Source organism: Dryobates pubescens, chromosome 29, assembly GCF_014839835.1.
Source record: "Dryobates pubescens isolate bDryPub1 chromosome 29, bDryPub1.pri, whole genome shotgun sequence".
Lineage (NCBI taxonomy): Eukaryota > Metazoa > Chordata > Aves > Piciformes > Picidae > Dryobates > Dryobates pubescens.
Genome location: NC_071640.1, coordinates 3102562 through 3121755, shown reverse-complemented (window position 1 = coordinate 3121755; position 19194 = coordinate 3102562). Strand labels below are relative to the sequence as shown.

The 19194-nt window shown below is 52.7% G+C and overlaps 1 protein-coding gene across 2 annotated transcripts in view; it reads right to left on the bottom strand.

The window, feature by feature from the left end:
* The window catches only part of COL5A1 (collagen type V alpha 1 chain), a 200135-nt gene that overhangs the window by 96819 nt on the left and 84122 nt on the right, over window positions 1-19194 (bottom strand). For both annotated transcript variants that reach the window (XM_054174209.1, XM_054174210.1), the window contains exons 5-9: window positions 9139-9270; window positions 6592-6738; window positions 6192-6440; window positions 1508-1660; window positions 429-485 (exon numbers count right to left, since the gene is read on the bottom strand). In XM_054174209.1, coding sequence (XP_054030184.1) covers window positions 429-485; window positions 1508-1660; window positions 6192-6440; window positions 6592-6738; window positions 9139-9270 — 738 coding nt within the window. The remainder of the gene's footprint in view (window positions 1-428; window positions 486-1507; window positions 1661-6191; window positions 6441-6591; window positions 6739-9138; window positions 9271-19194) is intronic.

Sequence of the window (19194 nt, the reverse complement as noted above, 5' to 3'; positions counted from 1 at the left end):
TATGACCTGGCCACCAGCTGCGGGCACTCGGGGAGAGGGTTCAGCGCCCGGGCCGGGGGCACAGCAAACCCCCTGGAGAGAGAGAGAAAGCAGCCCTGCCCTCTGCCTCAGGCTGCAGTGCTGAAAGGTTTGGCTTTTAATTTGGAAAATGAGAGATTTCATGGGAAATTTTTGCTCTCCCTGCCGATTTTAGGGTCGCCTCTGGAAGTTGAAAGGAAAGGCAAATGAAATCACAGCACTTCCTATTTCAAGTCTGTAAATGAACCAAGTCATTCCTCCACAGGGAGATTTTCCCTGCCAGCTGCCCCCCCTGAGAGCACCAAGCCATACCAAACATAATTCCCCTGTACTTTTATTTCCTTGGAGGGGGCTGGGGGGTGGAAATCCCAACCCAACCCAAACCCACCCAAATGCCAGCGGCTTCTTACCGGCTCGATAATGGCAGGCTCCCCCTTCTGCCCCTTCTCACCCCTTGGGCCACCAATCTGCAACACACAAGGGAAAGACAAAGTCAGACAAAGAGGACAGCACCTGCACCAGAATCACCACTCCAAGCAGGAATCACAGAAATCATCTCAGCTGGAAAAGAGCTTCAAGTCCAACCACTCTCTAAACTCTACCAAGGCTGGGGCTAAACCACGGCCCTCGGCACCACAGCTCTGGGGCTTCCAAACACCTCCAGGGATGGGGATTCAACCACCTCCCTGAGCAGCCTGTTGCAGGGTTTGAGAACCCTTTCAGTGAAGAAGTTTCTTCTAATATTCAGTGTAAGGAGCTGGAGATCCTGGGCAACCTCTGCAACCAAAGGGCTGCTGATGTTCACACACAGAGACACAGAACCATTCGGGGTGGAAAAGAGCTTCCAGGCATCCAGTCCAACACAGCCTCTGCACCCAAAGGGCTGCTGATGTTCTCACAGAGAGTCATAGAACCATTCAGGGTGGAAAAGAGCTTCAGGATCATCCAGTCCAACACAACCTCAGCAGCCAAAAGGCTGCTGATGTTCACACACAGACACAGAACCATTCAGGGTGGAAAAGAGCTTCAGGATCATCCAGTCCAACACAGCCTCTGCAGCCAAAGGGCTGCTGATGTTCACTCAGAGAGTCATAGAACCATTCAGGGTGGAAAAGAGCTTCCAGGCATCCAGTCCAACACAACCTCAGCAACCAAAGGGATGATGATGTTCATACACACACTCATAGAACCATTCAGGGTGGAAAAGAGCTTCAGGATCATCCAGTCCAACCATTCTGGAGCTCCACCAAGGCTGGTGCTAAACCACAGCCCTCAGCATAACTCTGCCTCCTTGAAACACATCCAGGGACTGGGATATAAAGTAAAGGAGGCATCCTGTGATCTCCTCCTCACCTTGTGCAAGGCACAAGGTTTGCAAGTGGATGACCCCAAGGGAATTGCCTTCCCTGCTGTTTCCATTGCTCATCTCCAGGCTATGAAGCATGGGATGACAAACATGGAATCCCAGGTGGGAAATCAACTCTCTTACCCCTTCGTAGACTGTGTCCTGGTTAGCAGGCATGCCAGGGCCAATATCAGGAGAGACTGTTCTGTCATAATAGCTGTCATAATAATTCCCATCATATTCTTTGATTGTTTCCTCAGTGAAATCTTTATCCAGATCCTCTCCTTCCTGAGTAGCCTGAAAGGCAAAGAGCAGCCACGTGTCAGGGTGCAAACCTCCTGAGGATGCAAAGGGAAGGGGAAACTCGGTGGGGTTTGCCAGGTGAGGATGCTCTATCATAATAGGTGCAAAGAAAGAGCACAAGAAAAGTTAGTTTCTGGAGTTTTAAGGCCTCCAACAGCAAGCAGGGAGGATGGGAGGCTCTTTATGTCAAAGCATACACCCTGGCCCTCCCCAGGATTTCTCTGCCGACCCTTGAAGCATCACTGAGTGTAAAACCCTTGAGCGAGGAAAACACAACACAGCACAAAGCAGCAGCTCACAGCAGGAGGAGCCCTCAAAGGTTGAAAGCCTGAAGGAGCAAGGAATGGGAGGCTCAAACTCCAAGGCCCACTCATCGCTCCCTGCCTCAGTATTTTGAGACAGTGGCTTCTTCAGCATGAGAAATGAAGTCCCACATCCAGCTGCACATGTGAAATGCACACCCAAAGCCACAGTGTCTCCTCCTGAGCAACCCAGGAGGGGGAGAAAATGTGGAAAAATGGGAGTCTGCTTCTAGCAGAACCTCCTGTTTGTTTAGTCTGGGATCCAAGCTGGGTTTGTCCAAAGAGCAGAGGCAGACATTCTTCACAGAGCTGCTGCATTAATCCCTGGGTCCTCGCTGAATTCTCCCAGCAGCAGATGTTACAGACCACAGGCAAGGGCCTCCAGACAAGCATCAGAATTTCCTTGCTTCTCTCCCACCCCTGGGCTTTCTGCAGCAGCCTGGCAGGCAACCATCTCTTGACATCCTTCCTTCAGTCTGCACAGCACAGTGAAGAGGAACATGTGCTGATAATACCTCTTTATTTTGGGGTTTGCTTCTTTCCTGGCCAGGTAATGACTAAAATACTCCACAAATGGTTGGGGTTGGCTTCCCCCCACCCCCCACCCTCTTTTTCAGTTCTTCCCAGAGAATTATTCCCTAACTACTCCAACTTCAAAGTCACTTCAAGGCTACTGCTATTTGTGGGCCTTATTTGCTGTGCCAGCACTGCTCAGAAGCAAGGAGCAGCTCAGCTAATTGTTTGAAAGGAAGGATGAGCCTGTTGCTAAGGCCAGCATCACAGAGCCACAGAATTCCTGGAGTTGCAAAAGACCTCCAGGATCATCAACCTGAGACCCCACCAGGGCCTTTAAACCACGTCCCCAAGTGCCATGGCCACGCATTTCTTGGGCACCTTCTGGGATGGGGACTCCACCAGCTCCCTGGGCAGCCTGTGCCCAATCCCTGAGCACTCTTGCAGCAAAGAGATTTTTTCCTAATCTCCAACCTAAACTTCCCCTGGCACAGTTCCAGGCTATTTCCTCTCATTCTATCACCTGATACTTAGGAGAAGAGACCAGCCCTCACTTCACTGCAGCCTCCTCTCAGGGAGCTGTAGAGAGCAATGAGGTCCCCCCCTCAGCCTCCTCTTCTTCTCCAGCCTCATTTCCCTCAGCTGCTCCTCACCTGCCTTGTTCTTCAGACCCTTCACAAACTCCCCTGGACTGGCTCCAGCCCCTCAATGTCCCTCTTGAGTAAGGGGCCCCAAACTGAACCCAGTGTTTGAGGAGCAGCCTCACCAGTGCTGAGCACAGAGGCACAATCACTTCCCTCCTCCTGCTGGCTACACAATTCCCAATCCAGCCCAGGATGCTGTTTGCCTTCTTGGCCACCTGAGCACACTGCTGGCTCATGTTCAGATGGCTACCCACCCACCCCCCACCCCCCGACCTCTTCTACCTCTCCAAATGCCAACTGGTCTGGTAATTGGTTTGGAAATGACTCAATTGGAGAGCTTGGAGAAGTTGACATTGGTTTTCCTTTGTGATGTTCAAGTGGACCTAAAGCAATCACAGACACCTTTTATCCTCAGCATCTTTCAGCTTGGTTTGCACTTTGAAACCTTAAAAACCTCTTCATTTTGCTCTGAAGTTCTTTTTTTTTGGGGGAGGGGGGAGGAGGCTAACAGAGGAAGCTTTGTTCCAATTGCATTGCTTGCAATGAACCTCCCAAATGCCTGGTTGGAGATTGTGATGGAGGAGGCAAAGTTCTCCACACCAGCATTTGCAGGTGCTTTGGAGCCAAACCGAACCCAAAGCCTAAAAATAATCTCCTGAACAATGCTGTCAGATAGCCTGAGTCAGAAAACAGCCCACAAAGAAAAGAGGAGGTCCAAAAAAATCAGTGTGGAGAAGCCCTGTGGCTCTCCTTTGCTGCTGACTGCTTCATTTCAATCCCCTTTTAGTCCTCCCTGTGGAGGGAGCGATGCAGACCTGAAGCCCTGCTAGATGCATCTGGACAAGCCAAGCAAGCTGCCTGATGAACAGCAGGCAATGAACAGAATCTATCTGTCCCCAGCTCCTCTTCTTCACAGGAGCATTGCTGCCTCCTACATCTTGGACTTTCTTCACTGGCATCCATCACAGAGTCGTTAACCATAACGAGAGCCAAGCCCAGGAGAGCTCTGTGCACTGCACCTGCCTCCCCCAACCCTCTCCCCCTGGCTCCAGGAGGTTTCACTTGTGTAAAGCTAAACCCTTTGAAATTCCCTCTGCAGGAATTAGTCTGCTGAACACAGACAGGTGAACCTCAGCAGGGATGGCCACGTCCTGCTCTTACAAGGAATCCATCAAGGGATGCTAAAACTGACCCTCCTGCAGCAGGCCAACAGTATCCTGTTGGATCCCACACGACCTGCAGTGGGCAGTGCCAGGGCTGGCACCTCTGGCAGCTCAGGAGGTGCCTGTCCCAGCTCACTTCTGTCCCTCCACATGCCTGCAGCCAGGCTCTGGCTGCAGCCAGAAGCCTGGGACTACTCAAAATGATGTCATGCTTACTCATGACCATGAGCGCTATTATGTTTCCTAAAGCAGCCCAAAAAAAACCCACCCCAAACCTTAGGAGAGTTTTGACATCTGTTTTTCTAAGAGCAAATGAACCTCCCCAGCCACTGCAGCAGGCTGTCTCTCCTGCTCAAGCCCTGTTTCTCAGACCAGGTATCAGACAGGCAATTACAGCAGGAGATCCTGATCCTCGCTGCCATGGCACTCCTAGAGCAGCCAGCTCTGCTGCTGGCTTAAAGGATTGGGTTTCCCCCGGAGTTCATGGCTGCAGGCAGGGCCCTCAGCCTCCTCTCCAAGGTGCTAACTTGAAATCCATACCCTCTTGGGCCTCTGTCCCTCAGGCTGGCGCTGCTGGGGAGTCTTCCTCACCTCAGCGCTGTGTTAACCTTCACCTCGGTGCACAGGAATCTCCTGCAGCCACTCAGGCTGTGTCCTTTCCCCCTGCTCCTCTGCTAAAAGATTTCACTGAGCAACCTCCCACCCCAGGAGCAGCCCTGCAGCTCTGCCCAGCCCCATGCTGTCTCTTCTGGAGCTGCTGGAGGTGGACAGTTTGCAGTCTCTCCCCAGGAGATGCTCTACTGAGAGCAGGCAGAGCTCTCGCAGAGGGAAGCCTTTCCCTACCTGAACTTTTCTCCTCTTCCAGTTCCTTTCCCTAACAACTAAAGCAGCCTTGAGCCTCTTGTTTCCTCTTCCATTTGTTCTTTTAAGGTCATGCTGTCCAATCTCTAATTCCTCTCTATTAGAAAGTTCAAGCTTGGCCAAAGGTTGCTGGCTTTTTGTCAGGAAGCAGGAAAATTTCCCACCCTTGGGCTCCCTCAGGTTAGCTCTGGCTTCCCACAGCCTTTCCTCTTTCTCTCTGTGTATCATTTTGGGCTGCTGACCCTCCTCCCCCTCCTCCTCCTCCTCCCCCCCATTTTCTTTGATCCCCAGTTGGCTGAACTGGATCCCTGCTGTGCCACCAGCCCTCAGGGCAGCTGGCTCCCTCCTGCCTTGCTCCAGCTCCTCAGCTCTTTGCTTGGACACTTTCCCTGACACCTTTTCATTCGGGCTTCCAACTCCAACCCCAGAGGGCTTGGCCAACTTCTGCTGTCTCTGTTGCCACCTTCCAACACCTCCCTGAAAGCCTTGAGCTTTAACTGTCCCATAACAGAGTAACTCTGCTCCATTTGAGGAGGAACCACAAAACTCTGCCAAGTCCCATTCTACCTCCTAGGAAACATGATCCCCCTATCCACTCCCCTTTGCTGATGCTCCTGGATAACAAAGGATTTGGCTCTTTCAGTGCAGTCATTGCCTTGCACGGAGCTGTGCACCACACAGCTGCAGCACAGATTAGCTCAGTCTCACCTAAGAGCCAGACCAACGTTCACCTCTTTGAGCATCAATAAAACAAGGCAAAGGACTGGGCAAAGGACAGGGCAAAGGACTGGGCAAAGGACAGGGCAAAGGACAGGGCAAAGGACAGGGCAAAGGACTGGGCAAAGGAGATTAGAGGAGCCTCAAGTGCAGAGTGCTGAAGCATATTCAAAGTGGGGGTAACTCCACCACAATCCTTGGCTGGGGCATGTGGACTGATCTCATCTTTGAGCACAGGGGCAGCCACCTCTCCTCTGCTCCTCAGTGCTGTGAAGCAGCAGAAAAAACCCAAAGAGAAAAGGGGTGGGAAATGAGTGCAAATTACATCAGTCTCGTTGTAGGTGATGACAGGGCTGGTGGGGAGCTCAGCTTCCACTGTGTTCTCAGTCAGTCCCCCCTGAGGGTCTGTTCCTTCGTTGTAGTTGACATCTTCATAGGGGAGAGGGGTGAAGTACTCTTCATTGATGGTCTCATAGTTGTACTCATCCACGAGGGGATCATCTACTGTGGTGTCCTCTTCTGGTGGCTTGCCTGGGTTCCCCCTGTCAGGTGCTGGTGTAGGGGCAGGATAGTCCTATTGCAAGGTGGGGGGGAAGGAAGGAGAAAAAAAAGGAAAAAGCCAGAATTAGAGAGAGAGAAAGAAAATTGTGCATCATCCTCCCCCTCTTATCCCCCTCCTGTCACCACCTATCAACCGCATCCCTGCCAGGACCCCGCATCAGTACCGGCTTGGTTTCAGGCCTCGCTCCAGCAGCCACTTCAGGAGTGATGGGTTTGGTGGTTGGTGCTTCTGGTTTTACAGCTTCCTCCACATCTTCATAGTAGGGGTACTCGTAGTAGTAGGTGTCACCTTCTCCCTCCCCATCAGTGTACTGCAAAGGGGAGATGAGAAGCAGAAAATCAGCCGGCAGCACCCGAGGGCGTTGCTCCCCGGCTCTTGCGGGCAGCGTTTCCCATCAAGGGGAGCCATGCCGTGACACATCCATGCAGGCAAGTCTTTCCCTTCCTCTTGTTCATCAGCTTCTGTGCAACCTTCAGCCTTTGGGCTGCTTTGGCAGGGAGTGTGATCTGAGAAGGCTCCTGAGCACCTCGGTCCTGTGGGCAAGTCCTCTCTGGCTCAGAGAGCTGTTTCAGCTGGAGAAGATCTCTAAGATCATCCATGTCCAGCCATCAACAGAAGGCCACCATGGCCATCAAACCTGACCTGCCATGGCCACAGGTTTCTTGAACACCTTCAGGCATGGTGACTCCACCACCTCCCTGGGCAGCCTGCTCCAATGCCTGAGCAGCAAAGAAATTTTCCCTCATGTCCAACCTAACCCTCCCCTGGCACAATTCCAGGCCATTTCCTCTCATTCCATCCCTTGATACCAGGGAGAAGAGACCAACTCCCACCTCACTCCAACCTTCTTCCAGGGAGTTGTCCAGAGCCAGAAGGTCTCCCCTCAGCCTCCTCTTCTCCAGGCTGAACAACCCCAGGGCACCAGACTTGTACCCCACACCCTTCACCAGCTTTGTGGCTCTTCTCCAGCCCTTCAGTGTCCTCCTTGGAGTGAGGGCCCCAAATCTGAACCCAGTATTCAAGGTGTGGCTGAGCACAGGGGAACAATCAGTTCCCCACTCCTGCTGGCCACACTATTCCCAATGCAGGCCAGGATGCTGTTGACCCAGACAGAGAGGGGAAGCAAACACCTGAGGCACTCAGCTGCTGTGAGAGACCAGGATGCTTTTGCACCCCCATCTGCCTGCACCAGCAGCTTCCCTGTGACTCCCCAGCCACCCACAGCCCCCAGGGCTTTCCAAAGGAGATCTTTCCAGCTGTTTGCACAAGGCAGCAGTCACTCTGCCACCCAAACTGCAAACAAACCCTTTTGGCGACAGCAGGCCATGGCAAATCTCTGTGCCAGTCCATTGCTCTTCCTGGCAGCAGACGTGGATGAGTTATTCTCACATGCAGCAACACAGCCCCAAGACAAGCCAGGCCTTGTTGAGCACCTGGCTCCTAAAGAAGAGCTTTATTTTCCTACTACCACACATTCTGATCACACCAAAGTTTATTTTACATGTATTGTTTCTCCAGAAGTGCTGGCAGGGCTGGGTGGCTGTGCCCTGCCTGCCAGCATCGCTCTGTGCCCCACAGCCCTGCCAGGCTCAGGTTTCAATTCAGTCCTAAAGCTAAGTCTGAGTGGGCTGAGGGCATTTCATGGCTTCATAGAATGGTTTGGGTTGGAAGGGAGCTTAAAGATCATCTAGTTCCAACCCTCTGCCATGGGCAGGGACACCTCCTGCTGGACCAGGTTGCTCAAGGCTTCATCCAGCCTCACCATGAAGGGGTCCAGGCATCCCTGACCTCCCTGGGCAACCTGTCCCAGTGTCTCCCCACCCTCACTGCAAAGAATTTCTTCCTAACCTCCAGCCTAAACCCACCCTCCTCAAGCTTCAATCTGGCAGGATTCAGCAGGAGCCTGCAGATCTCAAGACCAGCTGAAAGCAACAGGGTGCATGGTCCAGCAAACCAGACCAAGGGAGCAGCCAAGAGGCTGGGAAGGAACTGAGGACACCAAGCATCTTAATTGCTATGAGCTGAGCTAAGACCTCTGTCAAAAATGTGTAAAAATCAGGGGATGCTCTCCTGGACATCATCCAGCTGGAGCAGGAGGAACAAGAAGGTATTTTGCAGTAGCATTCTTTAAAGAAAAATAATCAGAGGGACAAGAACAACAACACCAAAAAGGCTCTGAGGCTAACTCTTGGTAGGGGGAAAAAAACCCCACTGAGCCCAGCAGCTGAGAGAGATTTCTGCCAAAATGCAATTCAAATGTCAAATACATGGGCAAAAAAAGCTGCTTCCCCTCCTCCTCCTCCAACACCTGTTGATTCAAAGAGGCCTGAGAGAGCTGCTTCAGCTCTTTACAAGCTCAACAGTAAAATCTGCAGCGTAGAAGCAGGTGCCTGCTCTGGACAGAATTCAACCCATCAGGGAAGGTCAGGGTTTCACTCTCACCTCTAGCTGCCCCTCCTGCAAGTTTTGGAGCTGCATGCAAATAGTCATTGCAGTCTCTGGGAATGGGAGGAGTGCAGGGGAAAAAAAAACCCAAAGAGCAGCTCCCAAGGGCAAGAGCCAAGACCAGGACCTGCAAATCCTACAAGCAAGCTCTCTTGGCCGTTCCAGATGAGCCATGAAGAAGCTGAGCGGGAGGAAGGAGGCAAGTGTGCTTGCAACTGCAACGTGGAGCTCCCCAAAGCATCCCCAAAGCCTGCAAGAGACTTACATATTCATCCTGGTTGGGGTCCTGGGACTGGGGGGAGTCGGGGATGGCGGTGTCACAGTCGGGGCTGTAGTGTTCACAGTAGTCGTAGGCTGCTCGGGGGTCCGCCACGATCAGGAGCTGCTGGATGTCACCCTGGGAGGAAGGAAAGGCAGAAGGGTCAGGAGGACAGATGGTGCCCATGGAGCCACCAGCCCAGGGCTTCAGTCAGAGGGATAAACACCACCAAGAAATGCAAAGCAAAAGCCTTGGCAGGCCGCCTCGCCGACACAGGGATGCTGCCTGAGAGGAGCCAGGGCAGACAGCCTCCTATCTCTGGCTGCTCTGAGAGGTGTGAAGCACTGTGGCTTCACAGGAGCCTGCAGATCTCAGGCCAGCTGAAAGCAACAGGGTGCATGGTTCAGCAAACCAGACCAAGGGAGCAGCCAAGAGGCTGGGAAGGAACTGAGGACACCAAGCATCTTAATTGCTATGAGCTGAGCCGAAGCGCTGCGGCTTCACACCTGGTTCCAAATGCACCTTCCCACCAGACAGCCAGAGAGGTCACCCCCACCCCTACCCTGACAGCCCTGAGCAAGGCAGGTGCAGTAAAAACAAGAGAAAAGGGCTCCTTGCACCCTGAAATCAGCAGTGCCCTGGGGATCACAGAAGCACAGAGTTGTTTGGGTTGGAAAAGACCTCTAAGACTGAGTCCAACCATCAGCCTATTAAACCAAGTCCCCAAGTGCCACATCCACAAGTTTCTTGAACACCTCCAGGGATGGTGACTCCACCACCCCCTCCCAGGTAGCTACTTCCAATTCCTGACCACTCTCTCTGTAGAGAAACTCTTCCTAATATCCCATCTAATAAACCTCTCCTTTCCTACCCTGTCCCACACAGGGCTCTGCAGTTGTCCTGCACACTCCAGAAAGCTGTTTATTGGCCTCAAAACCATCTCTGCCTCTCCCACATCACCGCTTGGTACCACCAAAGGCATCCCCCCCACCCTCTTTGAACAACTTGCCTCACCTCTATTTTTCCACCCACAGCTGTGCAGACCTGGCAAGAGATTAGGAATGCATCTGATCCTCAGGCACAGAGAAAAGAGGGAGGAGGTTTGTGGTGGGTTATTAAAAGCCAAGTGCAGAATGAGCTCAGTAGGCACCAAGGCTGCTTAATGGACCATGGGCAGGGATACACAGGGAATGAAGCCCAGCACAATCCAAAGGTCAGAGCAGGAATTCCTCTTTAGTTTCCTAAAGCACCACCACGCTGCTTAACAACCATGCCAAACCCCAGCTTGTTCAGCAGACAGTTACATAAGAGAAGCCTTCACTACTTGGATTATTGGAGCTGATACTTTAATTAGGGAGGGGGAGGGGGGTGGGTGGGGGGGTAAGTCTTATTTAATAATAGAAAAACATGGCTAAGGCACCAGGGAAAAGAAAAGCAGCCCTGCAGCTAAACTGGGAGGATGACTTGGGGACATAATAGGAACCAGAAGCTCTGATCAGTGTCTGGCCAGATGGGCAAGGAAAAACCAAAGGATATTTATGGAAGGCTGGGCCAAGTGTTTGTGCATGCAAGCAGCTCGTGGTCCAGCCACGGGCGCTGCTGGATCCATGTGGAGCTCAGCCTCAAAACCGGGGCAGAGAGCCACCAGGAAAGAAGGTGGCGAGGACCAGGAGGTAGGACAAGAGGAAACAGCCTCAGGTTGCACCAGGGGAGGTTGAGGTTGGCCATGAGGAACGATTTGTTCCCCCCGCCCCCCAAAGGGTTGTCAAGCCCTGGAATAGGCTTCCCAGAGCTGTGGTGGAATCCCCATCCCTGTAGGGGCTTAAACGCTGTGGAGGGGTGGTGCTGAGGGGAATGGTTTAGTGGTGACCTGGCAGTGCTGGGTTAAAGGTTGGACTTGATGCTGTGAAAGGTCTCTTCCAACTAAAATGATCCTGTGATGCTCTTCTATGACTCCAGGCAGAAATGGCCACATCCTGCCCAGCTCTGAGGGGCAGGGGCACCTTAAGACTGCCTGAGGTTTCCCCCTCCTCGATTTTCAGGTGATCACATCTCCATCTCTGCAGCAGTTCCTGGGCACCTCTCAGATGCTGCACAGCTTAGCCTAAAGCTGAGCCTTGATTTCAGCTAATTAGTTTCCTGTGAATAACCCTTACAAAATAGAGAGCTCTGCAAACTGGGTCTCAGCCTTCCCTTCCCTCTCTTCCACAGAACTCTTCCAGCTTTCTGGTTTTCAAGGTGACCACCAAAAATATGGCTAGAGGACTGGGAAACCAGAAAGTGCCAAGTTTTTGTCTCATAGAACATTGCCCATTTCTGCCCATGGGACCTGCACTGAGTAACTCAGCTGTGGTGTGAGCTGGAGGACGCTGCCCAGCCCCAAGCAGAGCCTTGAAGGAGCTGGGGGGGGGGGGTGTCATGGAGTTGTTCACACCACCTATTTTATCAGCCCTGGTCTTCAAAGGCAGTTCAGAGCAGCCAAGCAAGCTGCTTCCTTCAGCCCTTCTTCCAGTGGGGGATGCCCAAGCTGGCCAAGGAAATATGCTTAAAGTTGATGAGGTGAAGATCCTTCCAGCTGCTATTTCTGCACACAGGACCTCAGCCACTCCTGCCCCTCACTGACACCTGAGTTAAGCCATTTATGCCCTTCCCTCACTTCTGTGGTTAAAGCTTCCCAGTTTGCACAGGGTTACAGGGGTGTCCAGCACTGTTGGGATAAGCTGAAATAAAGCAGCCCCAAACAGACTTGGCATTTGTCTCCAAGAGGCAAGGAAGGAAGGCTGAAAGCTTTTTCTTCCTGATAAGGTTGGATTTACACCTCAAGGAGAGCTGATAGCCTGCATCCTTTAAGTGAGCAGGACTCTAGCTGTGTTTCCTCCAGGAACAGATAAAGAAGGAAAGGCATCTTGGCTGAGCAGTGCAAAAGGTTAAGGGGAAGAGAATTTGCTAAAGCTAGGCTTTTAGTCTCAGCTGATGGCAGCTGGGGAGAAATTCTGGCTTGAGTCCACTCTGCATCCCTGCAGCACAAGAGAAGCTGAGCATCCTCTGGGTCTGATGGCTCTAGGCCCTGGCAGCATCTTTGAGTACAGGAAAAGGCATCACCTGCAAGTCCCAGGAGCCACAGATTCAAGCCTTGGGGCCATGGCAGGTACCCCAACCTCACCCAACACACCAAAGGGTAGTGTTGGTGTGGCTGCTGCTGCTGGATGAGGGGAGAAGGGTATAAGTACTTCAAGGGTGGGTGTCAGGAGGATGGGACCAGTCTTTTTTCCAGTGGTGCCTAGTGGCAGGGCAAGTGGTAACAGGCACAAACTTGAACAGAAGTTCCACCTAAATATGAGGAGAAACTTCTTTAAGGCTGGTGGAGCACTGGGACAGGCTGCCCAGAGAGGTGGTGGAGTCTTCACCTCTAGAGACAGTCCAAACCCATCTGGACTTGCTCCTGTGTGACAATCTCTAAGTGACCCTGCCCTGGCAGGGGGGAGTTTGGAATTGATGCTCTCCACAGGTCCTTTCCACTCCCTACGATTCTAGGAACAAGGAGAAGCTTTCTGCTAGCTGTAGGTTGAGATCCTGGGAGAATCAGTGCAGAACTGAAGCCATTTGGGGGGTGAAGGGTGCCAGGAAAAAGCGTGAGCTGCAGCAGACAGCTCCTTCGGAGCTCACCACGCTCCAGGAGCGCCATTCAACGGCGCCCCCTCTTCCCCCCACTTCCTCTTCAAACCCCATCAAGCACTCTGCCCGACGAAGTTCATCCTGCCCTGGCTGCTCCAGCGGCAGCACGCATGCGAGCATGCAAAATCAGAAGGAAAACCAACTCAACCCCTCTGATTTTGGAGGCATGAAAAACCCCAGGGAGCATCTGAGCTCAAGTACACCACCGACATGGGTTGAGCAGCTCCGGGGGGGGGAGGTAGGGAAGGAGAAGGAGGAGGAGGAGGAGGTAGCTGTAGACCATTTGTCTTTGCTTCATTAGCAGCAAGTGCAGGGCGCTGGTGGATCCCCCACGTCAACACTTGTGGAAAGCAGACAGGAGTAAAAACCTCGTTAGCAAGATTCTCAGTCAACTGACCTCATCCCTCAGCACGAAACAATCAGCTGGGCTAATTTGGGCTGTAATAAAGAGCCTCCCTCCCTCTCCCTCCCCCCCCGCCCCAGCTCCACAAAAGCCGCACAAAGCTCTGCTGTCAAGAGCCCCGTTTCTTTGATTGGAAAAAAAAAAACAGCCGACTTTAAATAGAGCAAAGCGGGCTGGGAGGTTCCTGAACCTTTTGTGTCCCCTCAAGTGTGTTGCTGTTAATAAATGTCACCGGGAGCTCGCTGCCCCCCAGCCCCGGCGGGGGCCGGCAAAGGCGGCAGCCAGCTCCGCTCCCTTTCCGCGCTCGAGTGTCTCATTTGTTTCACTCTTGTGGTTACACAAAACACCCCAAAGCCTTCCCTCCTCCCCACGGCGGCGGCTGCTGTTTGCGGCAAGAGCTCTGCTAATGAAGGTGCCGCTAATTTCCTCTCACGGCTCCCTCCCGCGCCCACGAAGCAGCTACGGCGTTGCCGTGAAGGGGTAGCAAGAGAGATCTTGCAACGATGCTGAGAGATAGGGGAAAAGACTTTCAACCCCAAGATGTTTTTGGGGCTCAAGACCTCATTTCAAGCAAAGAAGCCAAGGAGTAAGTCAGTGAGAGCCTGATTGTGCTATGCAGGAGAGGTCACCAGCAGGGTGTCCTCCAGCCACCCGTGGAGAGGGTGAACAGAGCCCAGTCTCAGAATTGCCTGGTTGGGAAAGACCTGCAGATCATCAAGTACAACCATAACCTCACGTCTCTGCTTGGTCTCTTCTCCCAGGCAAGCAGCACCAGAACAAGAGGACACAGTCTCAAGCTGTGCCAGGGGAGGTTTAGGCTGGAGGTGAGGAGAAAGTTCTTCAGGGAGAGTGTAATTGGCCATTGGGATGTGCTGCCCAGGGAGGAGGTGGAGTCCCCATCCCTGGAGGTGTTCTAAAAAGGCTTGGATGTGGCACTTGGAGCCATGGATTAGTTGTCAGGAGGTGTTGGGTGCTAGGTTGGACTTGATGATCTCTGAGGTCTTTTCCAACCTTATTGATTCTATGATCTCCCTGTACACAACTCTTAGCCCATGTTCCTGAGCTCCTCATCCAGGCTTCCTCTTGAACACCTCCAGGGACTCCACCACCTCCCTGGGCAGCACATTCCAATGGCTAACAACTCTCTCTGGGAAGAACTTTCTCCTCACCTCCAGCCTAAACTTCCCCTGGCACAGCTTGAGACTGTGTCCTCTTGTTCTGGTGCTGGGTGCCTACCTGGGAGAAGAGACCAACCCCCACCTGGCTACAGCCTCCCTTCAGGGAGTTGGAGAGAGCAAGAAGGTCTCCCCTGAGCCTCCTCTTCTGCAGGCTAAGCAACCCCAGCTCCCTCAGCCTCTCCTCCCAGGGCTGTGCTCCAGACCCCTCCCCAGCTTTGTTGCCCTTCTCTGGACACCTTCCAGCATCTCAGCATCTTTCCTAACCTGAGGGGCTCAGAACTGGACACAGGACTCAAGGTGTGGCTTAATCAGTGCTGAGTCCAGGGCAGAATGACCTCCCTGCTCCTGCTGGCCACACTGTTCCTGCTGCAGGCCAGGATGTCATTGGCCCTCTTGGCCCCCTGGGCACACTGCTGCCTCATGTTCAGCCTACTCTCAACCACTCCCCCAGGTCCCTTTCAGTTTGGCAGCTCTCAGCCACTCTGACCCCAGCCTGTAGCTTTGCATGGGGTTGTTGTGGCCAAAGTGCAGCACCTGGCACTTGGACTTGTTGAATGCCATCCTGTTGGCCTCTGCCCATCTGTCCAGCCTGGCAAGATCCCTCTGCAGAGCCCTTCAGCCCTCTAACTGACCAACATCTGCTCCCAACTTGGTGTCATCTGAACATTTGCTGATGACTGACTCAACCCCCTCACCTTACAGCTTCCCATGGAGAAGATTGGGCAGGGCAGCACACTCCTGAGAACCACTGTGAACTCAGGAGGCTTTTGATTTGCTCCACCAGATGGAAGTGCTAAGTGTCAGGCACCAAGCAAGAATCTGCCTGACATTTATGGGGAAGCCATTTCTGCCTGGTGACTCACATCTTGCTTTATGGCCTGAGCTCCATCAAGGCCAGTGGAATTCAACTCCCCAGACAAGGCTGGAAAAGGTCTTCAGGAGCATTTTTGGTAACACTTATCCTGTGTGTGTGTGCAAAAAAAAGGAGGAGAGAGTCTCACATCACTTCCAATGACATCAACTTCAGTGACTTGCTTGACTTCAGAGAGCTTGCTGTGGCTCAACAAAACAAACAGCTGGGTGAGGAGAGCTGGAGTGACTTCATCTGGCATTGGCAGCGGCTCCAGGAGTCCTGGGATTCTTCAGGCCTCTCTCACTCCACTGCACCAATAATTAAGTGGACTTGTTCTAGTGCATTACCCCCAGAAGCCTCAGAGACTCTAAACATCTTCAGGCCATGGTTTAATGGCCATGGTGGTGCTAGGTTGATGAGGACACAGTCTCAAGCTGCTCCAGGGGAGGTTTAGGCTTGAGGTGAGGAGAAAGTTCTTCCCAGTAAGAGAAATTGGCCATTGGAATGTGCTGCCCAGGGAGGTGGTGGAGTCCCCATCCCTGGAGGTGTTCAAGAGGGGATTGGAGCTGGCACTTGGAGCCATGGTTTAGCTAGTCATGAGGTGTTGGGTGACAGGTTGGACTTGATGATCTTTGAGGTCTTTTCCAACCTCACTGAGTCTATGATTCTCTGATCTTAGAGGTCTTTTCCAGCTGAAACAATTCCATCCAGAAGATGCTTGATGTGCAGCCCGAACAGCCCCTAAGATGCTTGGTGTGCCTTTTTTAACCTCCCACATATAAACTGGATAGCCACAGGCCCAGGATGCACAATTGCAACACACTTTCCCCCTCCCCTTCAAACAATGTCATTAATTGGAAGCATTTGGGATGTTGTTGGAGTTCTCTCCCAGCAAACTCGCTCCATGAATGCAAACCCGGTCGGGTGGCTGAAGTGTGGCAGAGGTTCAGCGCTGCTCTCTGATGAGGTGAAAGCTTAGGGATCCCAGCCACCAGTGAGCTTCCAAAAAGCCTAATCCCTCTCTTGGAGACAGTCTGCCAGCCTGCAGATGTTCCACTTGATAAAACCTCTCATCAGCACTTGCCCATGGATGGAGGCTCTCTGCTAAGGACACAGTGGCTGCCCTGTCCCAGGCTCCGAGCTGCTCCTTGCCTGCCCAGTAAGAGTGGCATTGGAGTAATCATAGAATAGAGTCATTTAGGTTGGAAAAGACCTTCAAGATCATCAGGCCTAACAGCTGAAGAAGGGAAGCAAGGAGTGAGCCAGTTCTCACCATGCCCCCCAGCCCTGCCAGCATTGTGAGACCCCCAGGTCAGAGGTAGAGAGCCCCTCAGAGCATCCTTGGCTGCCCTGGCATCATCCCAGCATCCCTCATTTAAAGACAGCTGCTCCAGGAAAAAAGCCAAACTGCAGGAATGGGGTCAGACAAAGCCTCATCACCTTGAGCAGCCCCAGCACCCATGTCCTGAACCCCCTCTTGCTGACCATGAACAGGAGCAAGCTCACCAGACAGAGCAACCGGTGCCTAGAAGGGCATCCTTTGGGCTCCCCTGAAAAATCTACACTGGAAAATGGGAAGGGAATTGTTGGAAATATGGCTTAAAAACCCCAAAACAGCCCAGCAACAAAAGCCACAGAGAGTCTTGAGTCACACAGTCATGAGTCAGCTACAAATAGTTGGTGGCTTGGATAAATCCAAGCCGGATGTTTCCTTCCCCGTCCTGCGCAGAGGGGCTGCAGGAATGGACAGGGCAGCTTTGCTGCAAGACCTCTGCTACTTCCCCTTCTCAGGCTCCAGTTACCACAAGAAAGGCTCCCTCTGGCTTTTGGCACTCGGAGAGGAGCCTCTGCTGAGCCCTCCTTGGAAGCAAAACACAAAGCACCCAGGTTTAATTAAGCAGAACAGGGACAGAAGTTTTGCTGAGAGCAGAAAGGGCTGTGAGGAAAAAAACCTCTCTCGAGGGCCGACAGCTTCCCCTTCCCCACTGCAGCTCCACCAGGGTACCCTAAGGAGCTCTCACCACACAGCAGCCCAGTCTTGATCCCCAGCCCAAAGCTAAGCTTTCAGCATCCCCAGTATTAAACTCAGCCCAGTTTGTGTTCTGTAATGATTTGGACAGCCCACGTGCCTCTGCCCCTGACCACAGCAAGGAGAAGAAAATAAGCCCTGTGGCTCAAAGGTAATTAACCTCCCCAGTAATTTTCAAGCCTTGCATTTTAGAATTCCAGAGAGGAACCCAATTTCCTATCTCACAAGGATCCATTAACTCACTCTTAGCCCTGGCTGCTGCCTTTGAAAGGGGCAGAGCAGGGAATTGGGGGGGTCTGTGCCTCTTCCCTTTCCATGAACCCCACTTCCCCCAGTTGTGAGGTGCCCTCCCCACCTAACCCTAACCTAACCATGCCCCTGGAGACATGGTTGGGCAATGCCACATCCCTGGCCCTGCTCTGATGGATGGAAACATGGTCAGGCAATGCCACATCACACCTCATCCACCCATAACTTCCCCTTCCATGAGCCCAACTCTCTGAGCTGCCCTCCCCACCTAAGCCCTGCTCTGATGGATGGAAACATGGTTGGGCAATGCCACATCCCTGGCCCTGCTCTGATGGATGGAAACATGGTCAGGCAATGCCACATCACACCTCATCCACCCATAACTTCCCCTTCCATGAGCCCAACTCTCTGAGCTGCCCTCTCCATCCAAGCCCTGCTCTGATGGATGGAAACATGGTTGGGCAATGCCACATTCCTAGCCCAGCTCTGATGGATGGAAACATGGTCAGGCAATGCCACATCACCCTTCATCCATCCATAACTTCCCCTTCCATGAGCCCAACTCTCTGAGCTGCCCTCTCCATCTAAGCCCTGCTCTGATGGATAGAAACATGGTTGGGCAATGCCACATTCCTAGCCCAGCTCTGATGGATGGAAACATGGTCAGGCAATGCCATATCAACCCAACTTTGGGCTCCTCAGGTCAACTGCTCCCTGGCTGCTGCTTCTTGGAGCAAGGGGCTGTGTTTTGGCTGTGCCTGCAGAGCCCAGGGCAGGCTGTGGGGCTGTGGTTGTAGCATCACAACACAAGCTCTGAGTGTTTAGCAAAAGCTCCTGACTGGAGGGGAAGGACAAGTGGTTGTCTAAGGGAAGAACAAAAGCCAGATGGCTTTGCTAATTCTGGAAGGCTCTCCTGAAGAAGCTGTCCCTCTGCCAGTACCCAAATACCAGTCAAGGACTCGAGTCATTAGCAGAGCAGGAGGCATTAGCACAAGGCTCATTTGCAGGCAGCTACTTCCACCCCCAGCTCTGATAACCAGGCAAAGTCGATAACCCTCTATCCTAACACAAACACCACCACCCCCCAGCAGCAGCCACAGCCTCCAACACACCACCAAGCACCTTCTGAGCACCACTCAGCACCCCTTGTGCTCAGAGGAGCACCTGTGAAGCCAGGGTTCATGCACAAGCCCTTTTCAAGTGCCACCACAGAGCTGATTCCCAAAAGGAAGCACTCAAGGTTATTTGTCAGCAGGATGGATTATTTCCCCAGCAGCTCTTCACAGGTGATGGACAGACTCATCCTCCATGGCTGTCTCCTCAGCAGGTGAAAGATTTCCTTGCCTTTCCAATTGGCTGAGTTTGTCCAACTCATTAATCATTGCTGGCTTCTTCCTGCCACTTTCCCTGGGGAATCCTCACCAAATCCTGGCAGTCCAGAGCCCCTTTGCTCTCTCCAGTCTCAAGATGCAGAGATGTGGTGCTGAGGGAGGTGGCCTAGCACCAGGTTGGGGAGAGTTAGAATCATTAAATCACTTGATTGGAAAAGATCTTAAGATCATGGAGTCCAACCATAACCTAAGAGCTCCCTCTGCACAGCTGGTAGACTCCTGAGCACCTCATCCAAAGGCCTTTTAAACCCCTCCAGGTAAGGCAAGTCTTCCCTGGGCAGCCT